The sequence below is a fragment of the Myxine glutinosa genome, chromosome 1 (assembly GCF_964187855.1).
Source record: "Myxine glutinosa chromosome 1, kmMyxGlut1.1, whole genome shotgun sequence".
NCBI classification, from domain to species: Eukaryota; Metazoa; Chordata; class Myxini; order Myxiniformes; family Myxinidae; genus Myxine; species Myxine glutinosa.
This window is the reverse complement of record NC_136261.1, coordinates 351,506,422-351,530,984: the sequence shown is the minus strand read 5'-3', so window position 1 is coordinate 351,530,984 and position 24,563 is coordinate 351,506,422. Positions and strand designations below refer to the sequence as shown.

Sequence of the window (24,563 nt, the reverse complement as noted above, 5' to 3'; positions counted from 1 at the left end):
CTAAGAAAGCCCGACTGGAGTTTTCCAAAACACACCTGGACAAGCTAGAATGCTTCTGGGAGAATGTCCTGTGGACAGATGAGACCAACTTAGAGTTTTTTGTAAAGCACATCATCTCTGTGTTTTCAGAAAGCAAGATTAAGCCTTCAAAGAAAAGTACACCTTCCCTGCAGTCAAACATGGAGGGAGGTTCAGTGATGTTTGTTGTTGCCTCTGGCATTGGGTGCCTTGAATGTGTGCATGGCATCATCAAATCAGGAGATTACCAAGGCATTATTTTGGAGTGAAACGTTGAACCCAGTGTCAGAAAGCTGGGTCTCCGTCGAAGGTCATGGGTCTTGCAGCAGGGTAATGCCCCCAAACACACTTCAAAAAGCACCCAGGAAATGCTTCAATACAAAATGCTGGACTGTTCTGAAGTGGCCAGCAATGAGTCCAGATCTAAATCCCATTGAACACCTGTGGGGAGATCTGAAAACAGCAGTTGGGAGAAGGCACCCTTCAAATCTGGGAGAACTGGAGCAGTTTGCATGAAAAGAGTGGGCCAAACTGCCAGTAGAGAGGTCTAGGAAGCTCTTTCATGGCTGTAGGAAGCACTTGACTGCAGTTATTTTGTCCAGAGACCGTGCCACCAATTATCAAGACTGGGGTGTCAATAATTTTGTCAATGCCATTTCTTTTTGTTTTCTGATTTAAAAGGATATATTAAGTTCTGAATCAAAAACAAAGGTTCTATAATATTAACAGTGAAATAAAGAATTGTGGAGACCAAATAATTTTGTCAATGTCAACTTATTTTTAGAGAAAATTGTGAGTTATTTGAAAAAAGTGCAAGGGTGCCAATATTTTTGGCCATGACTATATCGTTTTTGGCCCCATCTCCCAATGGTGAAGAATCACTTTCAACATTCTACGAGCCCGATCTGAATCCGGATCTTCAACAAAATATCATCATTTCGTCCTCGTCACATACACTACCTCTCTGCCAAATTTCGTCCGAATCCGTCCAACTTTTTGAGATAACCTGTTCACAGACTGACAGACAAACAGACAGGGGTGAAAACATAACCTCCATCCACCTTCGGTGGCAGAGGTAAATATTTATATTACATAAGTATTCAACTCCGAGTCGATACTTGTTAGAAGCGTCTTTGGCAGATATTACAGCTTTGACTTCTTAGGTATGTCTGTATCAACTTTGCACATCTGGATTTGGGGAGTTTCTCCCATTCTTCCTTGCAGATTTGCTTAAGCTCTCAAGTTGGATGGGGATCATCAGTGAACAGCAATCTTCAAGTCTTTCCACAGATTCTCAATGGGATTCAATTCTGGGCTTTGGCTGCGCCACTTGAGGACTTTCACATTCTTGTTCTGAAGCCATTTCAGTGTTGCTTTGGCTGTATGCTTGGGGGTCATTGTCTTAAACCTAAAGCTTGTTGGAACCTAAAACTTCGCCGCAGTCCATGGGCTTTTGCACTCTGAAGCAGGTTCTCATTTAGGATTTCCCTGTATTTGGCTCCATTCATTGTTCCCTCTATCGTTACAATTCCCCCAGTCCCTGCCACTGAAATGCACCCCCATAGCATGATGCTGCCACCACCATGCTCCACTGGCGGGATGGTGTTGGATTGGTGATTAGCTGCGCATGGTTTCTACCAAACGTAGCGCTTTACATTCAAGCCAAAATGATCAATTTTTGTCATCAGACCACGGAATCTTTTGCCTCATGCTCTTTCACGTGCCTTTTTGCAAACTCCAGGCATGCTGTTATATCCTTTTTTTTTTTTTTTCTCAGGAGTGGCTTCCATCTGGCCTCTCTCAAAATAAAGCCTAGATTTGTGAAGGAACTGTGGAGTTCCAAGAACTATGTAACCCCAAGGAACTCTGTAGTTCTGTCAGAGTGGTCATTGGGTTCTTGGTCACCTTCCTGACTGAGGTCCTTCTTGCCCGGTTGCTCAGTTTGGTCGGATGGCCAGCTTTAGGAAGAGTCTCGGTAGTTCTATATTATTTCCATTTCCTAATGATGGAGCTCACTGTGCTCTTGGGAACATTCAATACTAGAAATTGTTTTATACCCTTCCCCAGATCAATGCCTCCTAAAAATTCCATCTCAGAGTTCCACCGTCATTTCCTTGGACTTCATGGTAGAGGTTCTTCTCTGACATGCACTGTCAACTGTGGGACCTTATATGGAAAGATGTTTCTCTCGAAATCATGTCCAATCAATTGAATTGGCCACAGCTGGACTCGTCATGTTGCAGAGACATCTCAAGGATAATCAAATGAAATTGGATGCACCTGAGCTCAGTTTGGAGTGTCATCGCAAAGGGGTTGAAAACTTATTGACTCGACATTTCACCTTTTCATTTTTGAATTAATTTGTAAAAAAATTCTTTATTTAAAATGTTATTTTGACATTATGGGGTATTATGTGTAGATCAGTGACCAAAAGAAAAAATCACAATTTTATCAATTTTTAATTCAGGCTGTAACAACAAAATGTGAAAAAGTTAAGAGTTGCTCCTGGACTCTGTGTCCTTTCCTCCTGACAAGGTGGAAAAGTTTCTGTCAACCCTCGACTCTGATTTTGCAACTGGACCTGACGGCATCAGCCCACGGGTCCTAAAATCCTGTTCTTCCGCTCTTTCACTCCCTCTCTGTTCTCTTCACCCTCTCTTTTGCTCAAGGTCATCTGCCATCTGCTTGGAAATCTGCCAACACCACGCTTTGCACAAAAAAGGTGCAAAAACAGATCCCAGCAACTACAGACCAATCGGCCTTCTCCCAATTATCAGCAAAGTCATGGAATCCATCATTGCTTCAGATATGAAATCTTTCCTCTTCTCCAATGTCTTGATCTCTGATCATCAATTTGGTTTCAGACCTGGTCACTCTACTCTGGACATGCTTCTGCTTTCTCAACAATGGATGGAGGTCCTCAATGCCAAACAGGAAATTAGAGCTGTCTCCCTCGACATATCACGTGCCTTCGATACGGTCTGGCATCCCGCTCTGCTCACCAAACTCTCCTCTTTTGGTATCCATGGAAATCTCTCCACGCATGGCTGGCGGACTTCCTCTTTAGTCGGTCAACGTGTGGCCCTGAATGGGTTTCTCTCATCTCCTCTTCCTGTTCAGGCTGGAGTTCCCCAAGGCAGTGTTCTGGGCCCTGTGCTTTTTCTGGTCTTCATCAATGATCTCTCTGACTCTTGAAAATCCTCTCTATCTCTTTGCTGATGACTCTACTCTCTGTCGCTCCATTCTTCATCCCTCAGATCGGCAGTCTGCAGCCTCCTCACTCTCTGCAGACCTGGACAAAATCAGACTGGGCAAACAAGTGGAACATGTCTTTCAATCCTGACAAATCTCACACTCTTACGATGTCTCTCCGAAAAGACCGACTGGACAACCCTCCCATCCACTTTCTGAATAATCCTCTCCAAGAAGTTCTGTCACTCAAGCTTTTGGGTCTCACTATCTGCCATGATCTTTCCTGGGAAAACCACATTTCAAATCTGGCCTCCAAAGCCAGTCGCCGACTGGGCATCCTCCGTCGTGCGAAGTCCTTCCTTGGCACACCTGAGCTCCTCACCACATACAAGGCTTTCATCCGCAGCTCAATGGAATACTGCTCTCCCCTCTGGGCTGGTGCTCCTGCCTCACACCTAGCTCGTCTTCACGCTGTTGAAACCAAAGCATTCAGAATCATTGGAATCTCCCGCGATGAAGCTAACTCCAAGGGCCTCTCACTCACTCACCGCAGGCAGGTTGGTGGTCGTTCCGTCTTCTACCGACTCCTCTCTGGCCTTGCCACCCCCCCCCCCCCCCCCCCCAAGCTCTCTCTGGGCTCTGTCCCGCAAATATTCCTACAGGTCGCACAAGATCTGCCTGCAACCCTCTTATGGTTAAACTGCCAAAATCAAGACTCTCTGCTCACCTTCACTCCTTCATTCCTCTTTTCTCCCACCTCTGGAACAAACTCCCTCACTCTCTTCAATCCCACTCCACCCTCCAGGTCTTTAAAACAGCTGTTCACCACCATCTCTTATCTTCCCCCATCCAAAACCTTGATCTTTTTTATCCCCGCTAATTTCACTTCAATTCCACTTTTTTGAAATACCAACTTCTGTCCTGGAAGTCCTCGGTGTCCTTGTGTTTTATACTTCTCCCACCCCCCCACGCCTCCTCCCCCCCCCCCTTCCCACGCCTCCTCCCCCCCCCTTCCCACGCCTCCTCCCCCCCCTTCCCACGCCTCCTCCCCCCCCTTCCCACGCCTCCTCTCCCCCCTTCCCACGCCTCATCCCCCCTTCCCACGCCTCCTCCCCCCAAGCCCTCTCCCTCCCACACATCTCCCTGCTCTTAAATTTTGTGTGCTCTCAAGTGTTTGTGTGCTTCCCCTTCTCTTGTCTTCCGCTCCCTCTTTTTATATATTTTGTTTGTCTGGTTGATTTGTTTGTGAAGTAAATGTCAGCTCTTTCACGAGCCTCGATTCAATATACAAAAAAAAAGAAAAAAAAAAGTGAATACTTTCTGAAGGCACTGTCGCTTTGGTTACCACGATCACTTAAGAAGGGCTGAAGGGATCCAAGTCCAACTTCATACATGTATGTATAATGCTGCAAAGATGGACTGGTTTGATTTTGGGGTAAAGGCATCAAAGGTCAGAGTTCCCGTTCGGTTAAAAAAGTTTCTTTCTGAGTTAACTTGTGAACCATTGATGGGATTTTTGACCAAACTTGGTGTAAGTGTACGTCATGATGCAAAGATGAACTGATTGGATTTCGGCGTCAAGAGGCCATGACAGGTAAAAATGTGTTGCTTCAGAACTGCTGAAGGGATTTAAATATAACTTGGTGCATGTATGTACAATGATGTAATAATGTGGACGGAGGAATATCGGTTGACGTCTTGGCATCAAAAAGTGTCGTTCAAGTGTTTTTATGCCTCCGCCCCCGAAGGTGGCCGGAGGCATTGTTTTTGGGTTATTTGTTCATCCATACGGGGTAACCTCATTTTTCTCAGCAACCACATGTCCGATTGAGACAAAACTTTCAGAGTAGGAGTGACACCCAGGCAGAATGTTTTTATAACTGTGATATCATAGGTCACGTAGTACGGCAGCCATCTTGAATTAAACACAAATAATTAAAAAATTATTTCTCGCAAACTGCTGAATGGAAAAAAAATTTAAACTTGGCTCATTGTCAAGTACTCCCAATGGGGAGCAAAGGCATGGTACCTATGACATCGGTGAAGTCGTATACAACAAACAACAACAGGCATTTTAAGGCCATTTTCCCTGCGAGAGTGGGGTTTAGCCATGCGGGCCCCATGATAATCTTCTCCATTTTGCCCTATTTTCGGCATCTCCCCTTGTTAACCCCTTTGCTCGCATTTCTTCTTCCGCCACCTTTAGCCAAGTCTTTCTCGGTCTTCCCCGTCCTCTACTTCCTTCCACATTCATTTCCATCATTCTTCTCAACCAGTCACTTTCATCCTTCCTCAACACATGACCAAACCATCTCAACTTGTTTCTCTTCACAGCATCCATCACAGGCTCTATTCCCATCATCTTCTACAATTCATCGTTTGTCTTCCTCTCTCTCAACGATTTAGAATAGGTACACCGTATCCCTGCGTGTCGTAAGAGGCGACCAAAAGGGTTGGCATCAGGAAGGGCATCCGGCCATAAAAACATTGCCTCAAAAAGGGAACCATGACAATTACAACTACATTTGGGCAGGGTACAGCCCAAAGTACCCCGTGGGGGACCTCACTCCCTCTCGTCAAAACTCAAGGTGGGGAAGCCGATTGAAGCAAGGGTGGAAATCACTCCATTTATGATGACGAAACGTCTGATGCCCCACGTGGAGATCGGTTTCTAAGGTTTGGGACATGGAATGTAGGGACAATGACAGGGAGATCAGGAGAAGTGGTGGAAGTATTGGTCAGAAGAAGAGTGCACATTTGTTGTGTGCAGGAGACGAGATGGAAGGGAAGTGGTGTGAGAATGGTGAAGGGTAGGCAGGGAAAGAAATACAAGTTTGTGTGGCAAGGGTGCCAGGAAGGCGTGCATGGTGTTGGTGTCCTGTTTTCTGAGGAGTTTGTAGACAGCATGGTGAGTGTGACTGGAGTGAGTGAAAGGTTGATGATGGTGAAAATGATGATTGGAAAGCGCAGGGTGAACGTCATCTCGGGATATGCTCCGCAGGTCGGTCGGAGCGATGAAGAGAGGGACAAGTTCTGGTAGAGAAGCTGATGGAAAACGAGAAAGATGAGGAAATTGTTGTGGTCGGAGGAGCCCTAAATGGACATGTGGGAAGGAGTCTGGACAGTTTTGAGGGAGTTCATGGGGGTTACGGATATGGTGTGAGGAATGGAGAAAAACCACCTTTAGAGGCCATTTTTCCCCGCAAAGCGGGGGTTGGCCTTTTTCGGGGACCGTGGTTGTTGTTGTTTTTTGGTCCCCTTTTTTGCAGCAATGTTTTACGGCCGGATGCCCTTCCTGCCGCCAACCCTTTTTGTCGCCTTTTACGACAAGCAGGGAATTACCAGTGACCTGGTACTCAATTAGCCGACCTCAGAAGGATGACAGGCTGAGTCAACCCCCCTGGCGTTAATTCAGCGATCGACCGGGATTCGAACCCAGGATCCTAGGATCCTAAAGCTGGCACCCTAGCCGCTAGCCCAACACCAGGGTCCATGGTGTGAGGAATGGAGAAGGTGAAAGGATTTTGGAGTTTGCTGATGGAGCTGGTTTGTTGATTTGTAATACTCAGTTCCAGAAAGAGGATAATAAGCTTGTTGCATACACGTCAGGTGGGTCGACGACAACCATTGACTACCTGATGGTGCGTAGGCGAGATAGGGGGCACCTCCGGGACACAAATGTGATCCCGGGGGGGAGGCTGTTTCACAGCACCACTTGGTTGTCTGCGACATCAGGGTGAAAGGTGTGAGGAGAGCTCGGCGGGTGAAGTACCAACCGAGAATGAAGGTGTGGAGGTTGAAAGAGGTGACAGTGAGGGAGGCATTAAAAGAGAGGCTGAGTATGTCAGAGGATGATGTGGTTGAGCTTGAAAGTGGTTGGATGTCAATGAAAGATAGTCTGTTGGGAGCCGTTGGTGAGGTATGTGGATGGACTAAAGGACCACCGAGGCACTCGGAAACATGGTGGTGGGATGATGAAGTTGGAAAGAGGATTGATGAGAAGAGGAAGAAGTTCAAGGAGTGGCAGAAGGCGAAGGGTTTGGGGGCAGAAGAGGCAGAGCATGAAAGTTATAAGGCTGCAAAGAAAGAGGTAGCAAAGGCGCAGGAGGCATGTAGGAAAATGTTCGGAGAACGCTTAGATTCCGGAAGAGGGTCAGAGAGCAGTATTCAGGATTGCAAAGCAGATAGCGAAAGAGACATGCGATGTGATGGGGGTGAGTTGCTTGAAGGATGAAGTGGGCCAAATCGTTGTGGACCCAGATGAAATTAAAGGAAGATGGAAGAGATATATGGAAATGCTGTTGAATGCAGCCAATGAATGGGACTGAAACATTGAGAGTAACCCAGTTTTAGGACCGCAGAGAAGATAACTGAGAAGGAAGTTGAGGAAGCGATAAAAGCAATACCACCGTTTTAGAGGCCATTTTTCCCCGCAAAGCGGGGGTTGGCCTTTTCGGGGACTGTGGTAGTTGTTGTTTTTTGGTCCCCTTTTTGAAGCAATGTTTTACGGCCGGATGCCCTTCCTGACGCCAACCCTTTTTGCCGCCTTCAACGACAAACAGGGAATTACCAGTGAACTGGTACTCAAAGCAATGAAGCAATGAAGCTGGTACTCAAACCAATGAAGGATAAAAGCAATGAAGAGTAGAAAAGCGGGAGGGCCGACGGGAGTTGTGGGAGATATGTTTAAGGCAGCAGGAAGTTGGGGTGTGAAGAGAATGACAGAGATCTGTAATCTGGTGGAGAAAGAAGGCTGCATTCCAGTGGATTGGGAACTGAGTACCCTTGTCCCTCTATACAAGGGGAAAGGTGACCCTCTGGACTGTGGCTCGTATCGAGCGATAAAGTTATTGGATCATGGAATGAAGGTATTGGAAAGGGTGTTGGAGAGGAGGATAAGGAAGAAAGTGAAGATCGACGAAATGCAGTTTGGATTTATGCCAGAAGAGGAACGGCAGACATGCTTTTTATTGTAAGGCAGTTGCAGGAGAAGTACATGGAGAAGAGGAAGAAGTTGTTTCTTGGGTTGGTTGATCTGGAGAAAGCATTCGATAGGGTTCCACGTGAAGTCGTGACATGGGCATTGAGGAAGTTAGGAGTGGAGGAATGGTGATGGCAATGTACGAGAGAGCGCGCACAGCTGTAAGGACGAAGGACGAGAACAGTGGTGAGTTTTAGCTGAAGGTGGGAGTGCATCAGGGGTCGGTATTAAGTCCACTACTATTTGTAGGTATGATGGAGGTGCTGGCTCGGAATGTAAAGGAGGGTTTACTGTGGGAGTTGTTGTGTGCAGATGATCTGGTGGTGTTTGTGGAAAGTATGGATGGACTGAAGGAGAAGATGAACAAGTGGAAGGAATGTATGGAGACAAAAGGTCTGAAGGTGAATATCGGAAAAACGAAGGTGATGGCAAGTGGTAAAGCATGTGGTGAAGTGGAAAGAACCGGAAAGTGGCCATGTGCTGTGTGCAGGAAGGGTGTCAGAGTGAACTCCATTCAATGTACAATGTGCGCGGAGTGGGTTCATCAAAAATGTAGTGGTCTGAGAAGGCATTAACCAGTGTGGCAGCTACATTCAACTGTAAGGTGTGCACAGAGGGAACTGCAGTTGGAGGAAATGTTGAGTTGGATCTTGGAGACGGCGTGAAGCTGGAAGGTGCGAAAACATTTTGCTATCGAGGAGACATGCTGAATGGAGAAGGTGGATCAGACTCGGCAACGGTTGCGAGAGTGAGAAGTGCATGGAAGAAGTTTCGGGAAGTGAGTGGCGTGCTGATGCGGAGGGGAGTGTTGTTGAAGCTGAAGGGAAAGGTGTGTGCTGCATGTGTGAGAAGTGTTATGATTTATGTGAGTGAGACATGGGTAATGAATGTAGAGCAGCAACGAAGGCTGGAAAGGGTGGAAATGCGAATGGTTCAGTATCGTTGGTATGCGGAGTATCGTTGAGAGAGGAAGACAAATGATGAATTGCGAAAGATGATGGGAATGGAGCCTGTGATTGATGCTGTGAAGAGAAACAGGTTGAGATGGTTTGGTCATGTGTTGAGGAAGGATGAAAGTGACTGGTTGAGAAGAGTGATGGAAATGAATGTGGAAGGAAGTAGATGACAGGGAAGACCAAGAAAGACTTGGCTAAAGGTGGCGGAAGAAGAAATGTGGGCAAGGGGGTTAACAAGGGGAGATGCAGAAAATAGGGCACAATGGAGAAGATTGTCATGGGGCCTGCAATGCTAACCCCCACCCTAGCAGGGAAAATGGCCTTAATATGCATGTTGTTTGTTGTTGTTGTCTCAACGATACACCGCACATCCCCCGAACCATTCACATTTCCACCCTTCGTTGCTGCTCTACGTTCATTACCCATGTCTCGCTCCCATGAATAATCACACTTCTCACACATGCAGCAGACACCTTTCCCTTCAACTTCAACGACACTCCCCTCCTCGTCAGCACGCCACTCAGTTCCCAAAACTTCTTCCATGTACTTCTCACTCGAGCAACCGTTGCCGAGTCTGATCCACCTTCTCCATTCAGCATGTCTCCTCGGTAGCAAAATGTTTTCACACCTTCCAGCTTCACGCCATCTCCAAGATCCAACTCAACATTTCCTCCATCTGCAGTTCCCTCTGTGCACACCTTACACTTGAATGTAGCTGCCACACTGGTTGATGACCCTCTCAGACCACTACATTTTTGATGAACCCACTGATCGCACATTGTACATTGAATGGAGTTCACTCCGACACCCTTCCTGCACACAGCACACGGCCACTTTCCGGTTCTTTCCACCTCACCACATGCTTTACCACTTGCCATCACCTTCGTTTTTCCGATATTCACATTCAGACTTTGTCTCCATACATTCCTTCCAGTTGTTCATCTTCCCCTTCAGTCCATCCATACTTTCCGCAATCAACACCAGATCATCTGCATACAACAACTCCCACGGGAAACCCTCCTTTACATTCCAAGCCATCACAGCTACAAATAGTAGTGGACTTAGTACCGACCCCTGATGCACTCCCACCTTCACCTCAAACTCACCACTGTTCCCGTCCTTCGTCCTTACAGCTGTGCGCGCGCTCTCATACATTGCCGTCACTACTCTGATCAACCATTCTTCCACTCCTAACTTCCTCAATGCCCACGTCACTACTTCACGTGGAACCCTCTCGAATGCTTTCTCCAGATCAACAAACCCAAGAAACAACTTCTTCCTCTTCTCCATGTACTTCTCCTGCAACTGCCTTTCATTAAAAAGTGTGTCTGTCATTCCTCTCCCTGGCATAAATCCAAACTGCATTTCATCAATCTTCTTCCTTAACCTCCTCTCCAACACCCTTTCCAATACCTTCATTCCATGCTCCAATAACTTTATCGCTCGATACTAACCACATTCCAGAGGGTCACCTTTCCCCTTGTTGTATAGAGGGACGAGGGTACTCAGTTCCCAAACCACTGGAATGCGGCCTTCTTTCACCACCAGATTACAGATCTCTGTCATTCTCTTCACACCCCAACTTCCTGCTGCCTTCAACATATCTCCCACAACTCCCGTCGGCCCTCCCGCTTTTCTACCCTTCATTGCTTTTATCGCTTCCTCAACTTCCTTCTCAGTTATCTTCTCTGCCGGTCCTAAAACTGGGTTACTCTCTATGTTGCCATCCCATTCATTCTCTGCATTCAACAACATTTCCATATATCGCTTCCATCTTCCATGAAGTAGTATACCATCCAAAAATGTTTTAATCGAATTCTTAATCCTAAAAATCTGAAATTGCATGCACATGATATGACCCATTTGTATTGAAATATTAAACTTACAACATCATAGGTCACATGGTTTAGCGAGCCATATTGGATTTAACCTAAAACCTTATCGATTTCTCCAAACCCCCAAATCGATTGACTTGAAACTTTGCATGTGTCATTGACTCGGCATGGTGATTTAAAGATGATCACGAAAACATCATTGGTCTCATGGTGTGGCAGCCATATTTGATTGAAGGAAAATATTGAATAATTATATCTCTGAAGCCGCTTACCCCATCAATGCAAAATTTTACAAATGTTATCTAACACCATTGTTGTATATAGTTTGAAAATAATGACGTTATAGGGTCACTTGGTTTGGCAGCCATCTTGGATAGAAAAATGTACCTCATCCGATCAACACGAAACTTCACAAACGTGATCCCCTACCCATACATATGCAGAGTGCACATTTTTTACGGTCATATGTCATGTGGTATGGCAGCCATATTAGCTTGAAAGCTGATATTTAAAAAAAATCCCTTCTCCGAAACCACTTTACCCATCAATGTGAAACCTGTCATGGCTGGTGAAAATGTGATACTTGAAAACACCTGAAGGGATTGAAATCAAACGTGCTTATTTTTAGTTCAGTGAACAAGGGCATCTACCCGTTGTCTCGGACAGGGTCTATGCAGAGGCATATTAGCGACAGTCGCATTGCTCTATTTTATTTTTATTTTATTTTTTTTGTTTTTTCGTATACAAAATCGAGCCTCGTGTAAGAGCTAACATTTATCACAAAAAGACAAACTGACACATAAAACATGATAAACGGGGCGGGAGACAAGATGCGGAGAGGGAGGGAAGCACACAAGTACAACATTTGAGAGCAGGGAGATCTGTGGGAGGGAGGGGGCTTGGGGGGAGGAGCCATGGGAAGGGGGGGGTGGGTGGGAAAGGTATAAAACACATGGACACTGCCAGGACTTCCAGGAAAGAAGTTGGTATTTCAAAAAGTGGATCTGGGGTGAATTTACAGGGGGTAGAAAAGATAAAGGTTTTGGATGGGGCATGAGAAGAGATTGTGGTGAATAGCTGTTTTAAAGACCTGGAGGGAGGAGTAGGATTGAAGAGAGTGAGGGAGTTTGTTCCAGAGGCGGGAGAAAAGAGGAATGAAAGAGTGGAGGTGAATAGAGAGTCTTGGTTTTGGCAATTTCACCAGAAGAGGGTTACTAGCAGATCTTGTACGACCTGAAGGAATATTTGGGGGACAGAGCACAGACAGAGCTGGGGGAGCTAGGCCAGAGAGGAGTCGGTGGAAGACAGAAAGACCACCAAACCTGCCTGCGGTGAGTGAGTGAAAGGCCCTCGGAGTTAGCTTCATCGCGGGAGATTCCAATGATTCTGAAAGCTTTGGTTTCAACAGCGTGAAGCCAAGCTAGGCGTGAGGCAGGAGCACCAACCCAGAGGAGAGAACAGTATTCCATTGAGCTGCGGATAAAAGCCTTGTATGTGGTGAGGAGTTCAGGTGGGCCAAGGAAGGACTTCGCACGATGGAAGATGCCCAGTCGGTGACTGGCTTTGGAGGCCAGCTTGGAAATGTGGTTTTCCCAGGAAAGATCATGGCAGATAATGAGACCCAAAATCTTGAGTGACAGAACTTCTTGGAGAGGATTGTTCAGAAAGTAGATGGGAGGGTTGTCCGGTCGGTCTTTTCGGAGACACATAGTAAGAGTGAGATTTTTCAGGATTGAAAGACATGTTCCACTTGTTTGACCAGTCTGTGATTTTGTCCAGGTCTGCAGAGAGTGAGGAGGCTGCAGACTGCCGATCTGAGGGATGAGGAATGGAGCGGCAGAGAGTGGAGTCATCAACAAAGAGATAGCGAGGATTTTCCAGAGAATCAGAAAGATCATTGATGAAGACCAGAAAAAGCACAGGGCCCAGAACATTGCCTTGGGGAACTCCAGCCTGAACAAGATGGGGAGATGAGAGAAATCCATTCAGGGCCACACGTTGACGATGACCCGAGAGGAAGTCTGCAAGCCATGCGTGGAGATTTCCATGGATACCATCGGAGGAGAGTTTGGTGAGCAGAGCAGGGTGCCAGACCGTATCGAAGGCATGTGATATCTCAAGGGAGACGGCTCTGATTTCCTGTTTGGCATGAGGACCTCCATCCATGGTTGAGACGGCAGAAGAAGCATGTCCAGAGGAGAATGACCTGGTCTGAATCCAAATTGATGATCCGAGATCAAGCCATTGGAGAAGAGGAAGGATTTGATGTCAGAAGCGATGATTGATTCCATTATCTTGCTGATTATTTGGTGCAGGCTGATTGGTCTGTCGTTGCAAGGAACTGTTTTTGCACATTTTTTGTGTAAAACGGTAATGTTGGCTGATTTCCAAGCAAATGGCAGATGATCTTGAGCAAAGGAGAGGGTGAAGAGAACAGAGAGGGTGAGATAGAGCGGCAGAGCAGGATTTTAGGACCCGTGGGCTGATGCCGTCTGGTCCAGTTGCAGAATCAGTCGTGGTTTGACAAAAACTTCTCCTCCTTGTCAGGAGAGAAGGACACAGAGTCCAGGAGCAGTTGGGTTCGACTGGGAAAGGTGGGTACAGAGAGGGATGGGTTTGGGGCACAAGATTTAGAGGCAAACACAGAGCTCAGGCATTCGGCTTTTTCACGTGCGGTGACAGCTGTGTAGCCATTTGAGGGGATGGAGGGGGAACAAACACCACAAACAGATTTAACCAGACGCCACCAGGATTTGGAGGAGGGTGACAAGCTTGAGAGTTCAGTCTTGAGAGTCGAGAGATATTGTTTCCTGGCTCTCTGAGGGTAGACACATTTGTTCTGAGCTTTGTGAAAGGAACTGAGATTTCCTTCAGTTGGATCAGCCCCACCAAGAGGTGAAGGCAAGTTGCTTCATGGCAACTGCCTCACCACAAGCTTCAGTGTACCATGGACGGGAGGAAGGTTATGACAACTGAAGACAAGATGGGATAAATCTGTGCATGAGAGAGAGCAATTCACTTTGGAAGAATTCCCAGGAAGAGTTGATGTCAGAGGCAGTAGAGATGGGAGACCAGTCCAGATGATTGATGGCTGCTTGAAGACCGTGCCAGTCAGCCTGAGTGAAATGCCAGACTCGTCAGTGCTGAAGAGGCTCTCTGAGAATGGCCAGAGGGTTGTCCACTAAGAAGCAAATGATCAGAAGAACCGATGGGAGCAGAAGAAGAGCAGCAGACATTTGCAGGGAAGTTTGTCATAACCAAGTCTAGAAGTGAAGATGCCCCGTTGACTGAGATCCGGGTTGGGAAATTGACAGATTGTGTCAGTCCCAGTGAGTCACAGAAGTCCTTTGCTGAGGTGCCATGGCTGGTGTGAGGAACCCACAACCAGCCAGCTGGTATGACCCACAACCACAACCCACAACCAGCCAGTTGAAGTCACCACATATGAGGAAGAGAGAGTTGGGATGAGTGGATAGAAGTTGGTCCATGTTGTTCGACAGGAAGATGTAAATGGAGTCATCACTGTTTGGTGGACGGTACAACACATATGAACAAAAGGTAGGAGCAGAGAGGAAGCCGTCACCAGAGGTACCCCTGGGGTGTGGTGGAGAGAGGGCAGTGCAAGGAGAGTGAGGAAGAGAGTTTTTGATAAAGATAGCAACCCCAACACCAGGACGAGGCTCAGGTCTATCATCCCTGAGGAGGGAGTAACCAGGAAGAGATATTAAGGAATCGGAGACATCTTGAAGGAGAAAAGTTTCTGTTCAACAGATTACGTCTGGTTTGTCAGAAGCAACCTGTATGGAGAGATCAATCAGGTTTGAGCGAAGGCCCCGGATATTTGAGGTCCATACCGTTAAGGAAGAGGGAGGGGAGCATCGGGTACAGGACAAGTGAGGGGAAGGGTAAGATGAGAGGGGGAGGTAGGGAGAGCTGTTGATAGTGTGTCGGAGATTGCAGAAGAGTTAGGAGAAAGGGAAGAATGACGACGACAAAAGGTTTGATGGTGATGGGAAGAGGCACAGTGAGGTGTTGTTTGAGGGGGGGAGGAGCAGAGCAAAGTCAAAGGTTGGGGAGGTGGAGGTATGTGATGGAAGGGAGAGGAAGTGGGGAGGAGGCAGCTTTGAGGAGGGGGGAGAGAATTGGAGAAAGATAGTAAGGGGGGGGTGGGATTAGAAGGGGAGGGGTGGGGGGAGTTTTGAAGGGGAGGGGGTTTTGGAAGGGGAGCGCGAGTAGGGATATTTAGAGTGGGGAGATTTTGAATGGAGGAGGGAGTTTAGGAGGAGAGGGGGGAGTTTAGGAGGAAAGGGGGGAGGGGGGAGTTTTGGAGGAGAGGGGGGGAGGGGTGAGGGGGGTGAATTGAAAGGGAGGGGTGAGGGGGGAATTAATATCGTGGATGATTAATGAACAACGAACATTTATTAAACTGGGTTTATTGTGATTTTCAAGTCAGATCCGTTTGAAAACGATAGCTTGGAGGGGTGGAATGAAGGTGATTTTAGAGAATGTAGAAAGGAAGAACTGTAAGAGATTGAATATTTATTTTTTTTGAAATGGAATGATTTGATGAGGAAATTGCATTCTTTGGCATGAGGAATTATTCTTTGGCAAGTTGATTTCTTTCTTTATTTCAGGAATTGCTTTTTATTTTATTTCACCATTATTTTATTTTTATTTTTGCTTATTTTATTTCACCAACAGCATCAGATTTATGAATACTTGATTATGTATTTTCAGCAAAGCCTCTACTGTACTTAAGAAGCCCAAGACGGAAAACCCGTAAGGCAAGGAAGAGACGTGTACGCCCGTGCGTTGTACGCACATTTAAACGAGCCGGAGGGAGTTCCGGCCAGGTGAAGATGAAGCCGGTTTGACTGCACGGATGTCATTTTACAACCACCTGGAGCCACATGTTTTATAAAGTTCGAGTTTTACTGTTCAATGTTGTGTTTGAGGGAAAAAAAGAAAAAGAAAAAGAATTGATCTCGGTACTGAGGCCAAGTGATGATTGGGCAGATCAACGCAGCTGTGCATATAAATACGGGGCAGGAGGGGAGGGGACAGGAGCGGGTGTGATGTGAGACCGTCTGATATCGCATTGAAAGGCCTGGACTTGGCACACCGTAACTGGATGTCCATTGGTGGATTTCCTGCCACACATTCGACCTGCATTGTCCTGTTTTTCAAATGAGGTTTTATTCCCTGTTTAAGGTGTTTCCTTATGAAGCTGCCCTGCTTTATTTCTTGTATTCAAGAAGCCCTTGTGGGGCCACCATGCATTCTTGTTAATGGTGCTTTCACCCACCCCCGTTCTCCCTCCTGCCCTTTGCTTACCTCTCCTCTCTTATCTCCCCTCACTCACATTTTCTGGCAAAAACTTGAGAGCAACATTGTCTGTGATGAATTTTGCTCGGTTTCATTTCTACTGTGGCAAAGCAACCACCATTTTTGATCTCTTGTTTATCTTTAATATGATTCTTTAATTCCATTATATCAGAAAATATTTGCCCTCGCCCCACATACACCCAGCACCATCTGTGTTGAAGGACTGTTTGCCCAGGTTGTGAATAGATACGATTTTTCTTGGCACGGTGTTTATTTTATTTTTATATATCTCCTTGAACTTGCATGGCCCCATTGTTGTGCGGAGGTTCTCTGTGCGCGCACCTAGTTTTGGACTCGCTATAAAGATCCGCTCGTCACGTGCTCTCGCCGTGCAGCAAAACTGAGCAGAGGAGGTCGTAAGAGGCTCGTCGTGCGGATGATCACGCTTAGCTATGGTCGTGTGAGGAAGGAAGACGTACTTTCTGCTCTGTGTTGAACTGCATTCGTAAAATCTGCTTTTCTCTATTTCTTCCCCCTCCAGACCCCCCATCCCCCTCCCAACACCCTCAACCCACCCCCACCATTCTGAAGACCAGCAGCTCTTGTTCCGAAGGCTTGTAAAAGGTGGTCAACATGTCGTGCTCTCTTCATAGTTGATGTTGTTTTCCAACCCCGGAAAAAAATAGAAACAAAACAAACTTGACAACATGCTTGTTTTGCAGGACGTGTGGCTAAAACGATGGATATGTTTATAAATAATGGCAGTTTTGTATAAAATCAAATGTAATTTTTTTTTTTTTTTTTTTTTTTTTTTTACTTTTTAAAGTTTCATATATAAAAGTTTAGGCCTCATGCCTCAGCTATATTATGATATGACTTGCTGCGTTAGTGTATAGGGTAGTAACTTAGTTTTGTGGTTTAAATTCATCTTGGTTGATTCTAATGCAACTTTCAGTTCTACATTTGTAGAAAGCCAATTAATATTAGTGCTGTTTGTCCTTGGAAAATAAAAACATTTTGTAGCAAACTTGATCATTTCATTCCCTTTGCTTTTTGCAAATTTAATGCGACAGTTACTTCTGTTTGGACGACATTGGGCTTATTAGTCCAGCTCAGACAGCTCTCCTGGCTGCTGATTAGTTTAACCCGGTAGGAAGATTGCCAAACACCTGCACGCTCTAAAGGCCAAGAAAGACTTTTGTTTTTTCTTCTACAAATTATATACTCGTGTAAGAGCTGTTTTAAGGTTACGTATGGTTAATGGCAGTTGTAAATAGTGGCTGGAGATGGAGAATGACAGATTGTAGTGCACCGAATGCATGAGATCTTGCAGGGAAGAGTGGGAGTGAACAGTCTCCAGAAAGTAGTTTCAGAAATGGGACGAGTGAGGAATGAGTTGAGGTGTGCAGTCAGCTTGGCTTTTTTTTTTTTCCACCAAGAAGGGGTTGGTGGAAGAACATGTGCCTGCTTGCTGGTGGAGGTCGGAGGGCACAGGAAGCAAGACCTGCGGTGGTTAAGGAACAACAGGCCACTGACTTGTGATAATGTGCATTGCAGAAAAAAGTTCCCTTCCCTCCTATTCCAACCCCACCTCCCCTCCCACTCCAAACCTCACTCCATCCCTTCCCCTTCACCAAATTTACCGATATACCTGGTGTTGGCTTAATGGTTAGGGTGGTGGGTTTGCGATCCTAAGGTCCTGAGTTTGAATCTCGTTCATCTGTTGAATTAATAGCAGGTGGGGTTGACTCGGCCTGTCATCCTTCTGAGGTCGGCAAAATGAGTACCAGGGTACTGAGTCCTCAATGAGGTTGGTGGAAGGATTTGCAATCCAGCCGCCATAAAAACACCTCATTCTCTAACACAGTGGTGTGTTGGGATGGTGCTGAGTTGTCCAAGGATGCAGCGATGTGCTGATCCAGCGTGCACTCCCATATATATATATATATATATAAATTTACCCATGAAGAGTGCTTTAACCTCAGTGTTGTCCAGGTAAAAAAGGAAATTGTAATACCCTTTCCCATCACCAGGTGCTGCTATACGGTACAAATTTACCTGGACTCCTGGTGAACCTACGCTTAACCCCCCACCCACCCCCCCCCCCCCCCCCCCCCATTTGAACACGGAAGAGGTGAGGAGGGGGACAGGAAAGTGGGGGAGAGAGAGGAGGATAGGGGAGGGGGGGGAGAGGAGGGGACAGGGAAGTGGGGGAGGGGGGGACAGGGAAGTGGGGGAGGGGGGGACAGGGAAGTGGGGGAGAGAGGAGGGCGATACCATTGCCGGCTTTTCCTGTATGTGGACGGCCGTTTTTTTGTTTGTTTTTTTTGTTTTTTGTTTTGTTTTTTGTTGTATACAAGATCGAGGCTCGTGAAAGAGCGAACATTAATCACACAGAAAGACAAACCGACACACAAAACAAATAACATCGGGAGCGGTAGACAAGATGGGGAGAGAGGGGGAAGGACACAAACACAACATTTGAGAGCAGGGACCGAGAGACATGGAGACATCGAGAGAACTGTGGGAGGGAGAGGGCTTTGGGGGGAGGCATGGGAAGGGGGGGGGTGTGGGAGAGGTATAAAACATATGGACACTGCCAAGACTTCCAGGAAAGAAGTTGGAATTTCAAACAAGGTGGATCTGGGGTGAATTAGTGGGGGTAGAAAAGATCAAGGTTTTGGATGGGGGAAGATAAGAGATGGTGGTGAACAGCTGTTTTGAAGACCTGGAGGGAGGAGTGTGATTGAAGTGAGTGTGGGAGTTTGTTCCAGAGGCGGGAGAAAAGAGGAATGAAAGAGTGAAGGTGAGCAGAGAGCCGAGATTTCGGCAGTTTAACCATCAGAGGGTGGCTGGCAGATCTTGTGCGACCTGTAGGAATATTTGGGGGAAAATACATATTCTTTGTTAATACATATTCTTATTCAACAGCCACAATTATTCCCATGTTCTTGTGCGATTGGCTGAGCGAAGCTTGGCCCAAGTCTTTCACAAACCGGCTGGCCAGACCTGACATTCGACTCTGGATAAGGTAGGAATTTGTTCAGGATGCCGGCGATAGCTCACCTACTTCTTGCGAAGAACACAGTGGGGTCTCTAAAAGTCTACCTACTAATGCTGGCAGACATGATACCAGTTTAACTTCCATCTGAGGAACAGCACACATCGATAAAACACCGGGATGACAGCTGGGTCAGGATTCAAACCCAGGCTAGACAGCTTAGAGGAGAATGTTAAGGTGCAGGATAGGGATGTTTAGAGACGTCTGGTTTTGAATGTCAGCAAAAGTCAGACACAACTTATAGACACAGGGCCATAGGGTGGATATCTTTTTTTTTTTTTTGATTTCATGACCTGAACCTAGGGATTTGGCAAGAAGGGTGTGGGATGAAGCCTTATGACCTCCAAAACATCTTGTTTTTTTTCACAAGCGATATCGTGGTACGTTACCGAGAACCGCTGCCCCAAAACACCAGTATACACCAATTGTATGTTACATTTGAAATACCCATTTACACAGTAAAAAAACACAAACTATATGATGTCATGTTCACATTGGTCTTGGCAGCAATATTTATTAATTCAGACCCCCAAAAGTAGTAAAAATGTTGTTTTAACGACTTGGTAAAATAACATGCTGTTGATGCATTTATCAGAAAGTCATGTTTTTGGACCTTAAAACCTGCATAATTTTAAATTTTTGTACAATATTTGTGATTGGTGTTGCTACTATGATCCATGGTGGTTTACCAATGCTATTTTGAAACTGTTAATAGGTCCAATAAGTGTGTAAGGGGTGATATTTTAACCCATCGGACAATTACGCGGCGTACAAGCGAACCAGTGCGCATTGACGTCATGATAAACTCGAGATGGGCTAGCGAAGCTCCACCGTCTCAATGTATGAACTCCAGAAGCGAAATGTTGGTTTGGTGTCACTTGCTTCTAAGAATTTGTCAAAGGAGGTTTTGAAGTCTTTGAACTTGTCACTGTTGAGAATGACATGGTAGTTTGGATGTGGGAAAGCTTCAGCTAAGTTTGACAAAAGTTCCTTCACTCTACCCGCTTCATGTTCTGGAATAGATTCAAAATATGCATCCAGGAGCATCTGCTGCATCGCGTCTGACATCAGCTTATGGGCTCGAACTGCCCTGTTGTAATGCTTGCCGCTGAACACTCCATTCACAGACCCCACTGCAACAATCTCTGACTCAACCAGGATGTCTTGGAGACCACCTTCTCGAAATCTCTTTCCAATACAGCCAAGAAAGGACATTGCAGTGTGGAATGCCCCAAGTCGAATTACCAGTCTCTTCATGAACTGTGCATTCTTCCATCTAATGAGCTGTGCCTTGCAATAGATGGCTTGGTCAACGACAATGACGACTGCTTCCAACTGTAACTTGTCGGCGATCTGAACACTTCTCTGCAGTATTGTTAGTACCGTATTCATTTCAGTCGGAGTGGCATCAATGACAGGGAGATACCCTATCACACTCTTTGGTGGAACTTCAACACAAGACAGTAGTTGGTTGAGTCCCGTCAATGTTGTACTTGGTGATGTGGTATGCTAGGTCTATCGTCTTAGGGTGCTGGAGTAATGGGAAGTACGTTGCTCGATCCAATGGAACGCTGGTTGCGAATGGAGCGGGTCCTTCGTTTTTCCCTCCATAATATGTGGCAAGGTTCACTGCATGTGGCTGCATCGATCTCTCCCGCGTCCTCTTAACTGTAGTGACTGGTGCTGGTTGTACTACTTCATGGGATTGACTTGGTCGCTGTATTATAATCCCATTGGTATTGTGCGTTGTTCCACGCCCAGACAATGTCTCCTCCCCGAAGTCATTATTGTCCCATACGAGTGTGACATGCTTGCCCGCCTGAATGATTGATGGAAGAGCATCCTCTCCACGATGTAGTTCTTGGTTAGCCAGTGCAGTGTCATGATTTAAGACGACAGAGTTTGAGACGCAGTAACCAAACCCGTTCAGTAGGCTGATTAATTGGGCTGAACCTGAGAGATGAATTGCAAGTGACAAATGTTTGGGCATCTGTTTCCTTCCCTTTGATTGGAGGTATATGATGTCCTGTGCAATTGTGAGAATTATTCTATGTATTGTAGATTCTATCTTTACAAACTCATCAGAATCAGGTTCGTCTGACACTCCCACCATCCATGCAATAAAGTTATAGAGACAGGCAGGTACAATTGCTTCTGCGGCATTTGTTGTCAGGTGCTCAGAGGTTGGGGGCCATGGCATATTTGGCTTGATCTCATCGATTGCATTTCTCAATTGTAGCGCAGTGAAGTAGTGTTCTCTAAGGTTATTCTCAGTATACCCAGGTTGCTTTGGTGGGGTTGGTTCAGAGTCGGATGTTTGTTCTGTCTCTGTTGTGTCATCACCTGAACCATGCATGGTTTCTTGCAACACTTTCTTTTCTTCAACCAGCACTTCAGTGGAGATGTCATTAACATACACAAGGTGTTCTTGGCAGCGCATATACGGGGTTAGAAAGCATAGTTGTGGAAATGTTTTCATCAGTCTTGTCTTGAGAAAGCCACTTTTGTAGTTTGATTCTATTCCGTGTGTTGCTTTGATTTGTTTCATGAACATGTCATTAAGTCGTTTCAGTCTGTAGATTTCCTTGTTGTCTATTATAAGATCCTTGACTGTTGCACAAAATAATGTGTATGCTTCTGAGTAGTTAGAGTCTCCTTGTTGCTCTGCATTAGGTGTTGTTGCTAGCTTGCCTAAATACCGGGTATACTCCTTGTAGCAGCGACCATGGTATTTTACCTCTATCGCAACACAATCGCGGTCTTGAATTTGAAGCAGCAGGTTTGTATTGTTGTTGTCTTTAGCAGCTTGCTGCAGTCTTGGTGCCTCAATTGTTGAGCACCTTGTTAGAGGCTCTTTTCTTCGGCCCCTTTTGCCTGTATTGATTGTTCTCTCTTTCTGACAAAGGATGCATATATTAGGCAACACATATTGGGATCTGGCTGAACATTTGGGCTTGCCTAAGCTGGAGCGTAGAGCACGTTTCTTGACTGGTTGTGGGCCTTTATGCACCTTGTCAATGTTGACGTTGATGTCATTGCATGTTGAAGCTGCAATAAATACACATAAAAGAAAACAATTAAAATTATGTGAGTTTAAAATGTCTAGACCTCAAGTCATGGTTAGCCCGACTAGATCCCCTCCCCTTCCTCAGACTTCCTTTTAAAAATTTATTTGTTTCACCTCGGCCCTACCTCCTTGCATAAATATTGGACAGTTCCTTCAATTCAAAATCGTTCAACGACACACAAAATCATTTTACTTTTACATATACCTCACAAAAAAAAAAATCAAACTAAGTTTTGAAGCATTGTCATGATTTATTATTCAAGTTATTCAACCTACCAGTATTGGCTGCATTTTCTTCTCTCTTTTCATGCTGCCTTTGCACCCTGCTCACTCGTTGTTTATCTGTAAATCGTGAATAACACACATTGATGAAACGCTGCAATCATGCGGTATAGCTATAGCAGGTATTGTTACCATACTGTTGCCACGCTTCGCACGAATTCGGTCCAGCGTGGTTCTTCACGAAATTTCTCGCAATTTCAGCTTGATCACCTTCTAAATTCTGCCACGTAAGAACAAATTGCAAATATCGCGGCCATGTTATATCACTAAAAGGTATTAAAACTGTATCTTTTGGCCGGAGAAATGCACATATAACAGCGTTTCTCGCTCCCACCCTCGTCACCGTCGCTGCTACTGGAGGCCGCCATTTTTGTTTACTCGCAGCCGGACGCCCAGACATCGTTCGTAGCGCGAATAAGCGCGATCCTCATTGGTCAATACATCGAAATGCGTTCGAGGCTAAACGGAGATTTTGGAAATAAAATTATACATTTCAACATTATATTACAGACTAACGTACCAGAATCTGACTTGTGAAAAGTCATGAACATTATTTCTTAATTTTTTTCTATATTATCATGCAATTTGATGCCCACCCAATTTTCAGGTCACGAAATGAAATGAAAAATTGGAACACCTGGCAGTCTATTAAAGGAATTATAAATAACTGGTTATAATGGTACCGATAGGTGTGAGCGGACCAGCGACTGTTAGCCAATACACCGCCCATGGGCCAGTACGTCAAAATTGCTGTCTGGCGAGTATCAAAATGCTCACGAACCATAGGAATATGATTCTGTATCAAATAAAGGCCACAACTGGGCCGTAAGGGTCAATACTTTGAAACCATGGTCCGGGGGCAATCACATAGGAGGCCCCAATTTTATAAAAATCCATGTACTGTCCATGTGTAATTTGAGGCTAGAAAAATCGCACAGGCAATGGAATTCATCGTTTATGTGTAAAGACTGTCTCATGTAAGCATCTTTGTTATAACTAAAGATCATTGCAAGCAAAGACCTAGCAAGTCGAGACAACTGACCCGTTGTCTCGTCTGAGCGGGATGCGACAAGTACAAAGTGCCTCAAAGCACGTCGAATTTCCTCCAAACTTCCGACAGTTTAATAGTGACTGTTTGGAAATGTAATTGAACGTTGGATAGAATTGACCGAATAATTTGTGGTTATAATAATTTTTACATCTGGAGGGTGTGCCCCATTAAACTTACTAGCAACGGTACCCGCCCTATGGCATGGGGCAGGGCTTCAATTGTGAGGCCCAAATGAAAAGGCAAAATTATCAGAAATTGAAGGCTTTTTTTTATTTTAAACGATTCATATAAACATCCGTTGAATCATATCACACGCAAATCATCAAATGTAAACAGTACATGGCGCCCATTTTGAAAACAGATTTAATTCTGCAAAATGGAAGCAGCCGCTGCACGTCTGTCGCACCGTTTATGTGTGAATAGTGCGAGCCGAATCTAACACGGAAGCGGCCGCTACACGTTTCTCAGTCGCACGTTTGTGTGAATAGTGCGAGCCGAATCTGTAACACGGAAGCAGCCGTACACGTTTCTCAGTCGCACGTTTATGTGTGAATAGTGCACACCGAATCTAACACGGAAGCGGCCGCTACACGTTTCTCAGTCACACGTTTGTGTGAGGAGTGCGTGCCGAATCTGTAACACGGAAGCGGCCGCTACACCCGTTTCTCAGTCGCTTTGCACTTTTATACTTCGGAGCTGCACGTTTATATAGAAAGTTCGTCAGGAATCGATAGACTCTCTCCTGGTACGTAGAAATACAGTATTTGTAGAATTTCAACAAAAGCCACATCACTG

At 45.6% G+C, this 24,563-nt stretch overlaps 1 protein-coding gene across 8 annotated transcripts in view; it reads left to right on the top strand.

Annotated features, from left to right (window-relative positions):
• Positions 1 to 16,568, top strand: part of HCFC1 (host cell factor C1) — a 120,707-nt gene extending 104,139 nt beyond the window's left edge. For all 8 annotated transcript variants that reach the window (XM_078769910.1, XM_078769911.1, XM_078769909.1 and 5 more), the window contains one exon: positions 15,720 to 16,568. In XM_078769910.1, coding sequence (XP_078626036.1) covers positions 15,720 to 15,765 — 46 coding nt within the window. In that variant the 3' untranslated portion in view covers positions 15,766 to 16,568. The remainder of the gene's footprint in view (positions 1 to 15,719) is intronic.
• Positions 16,569 to 24,563: the final 7,995 nt, after the last annotated feature.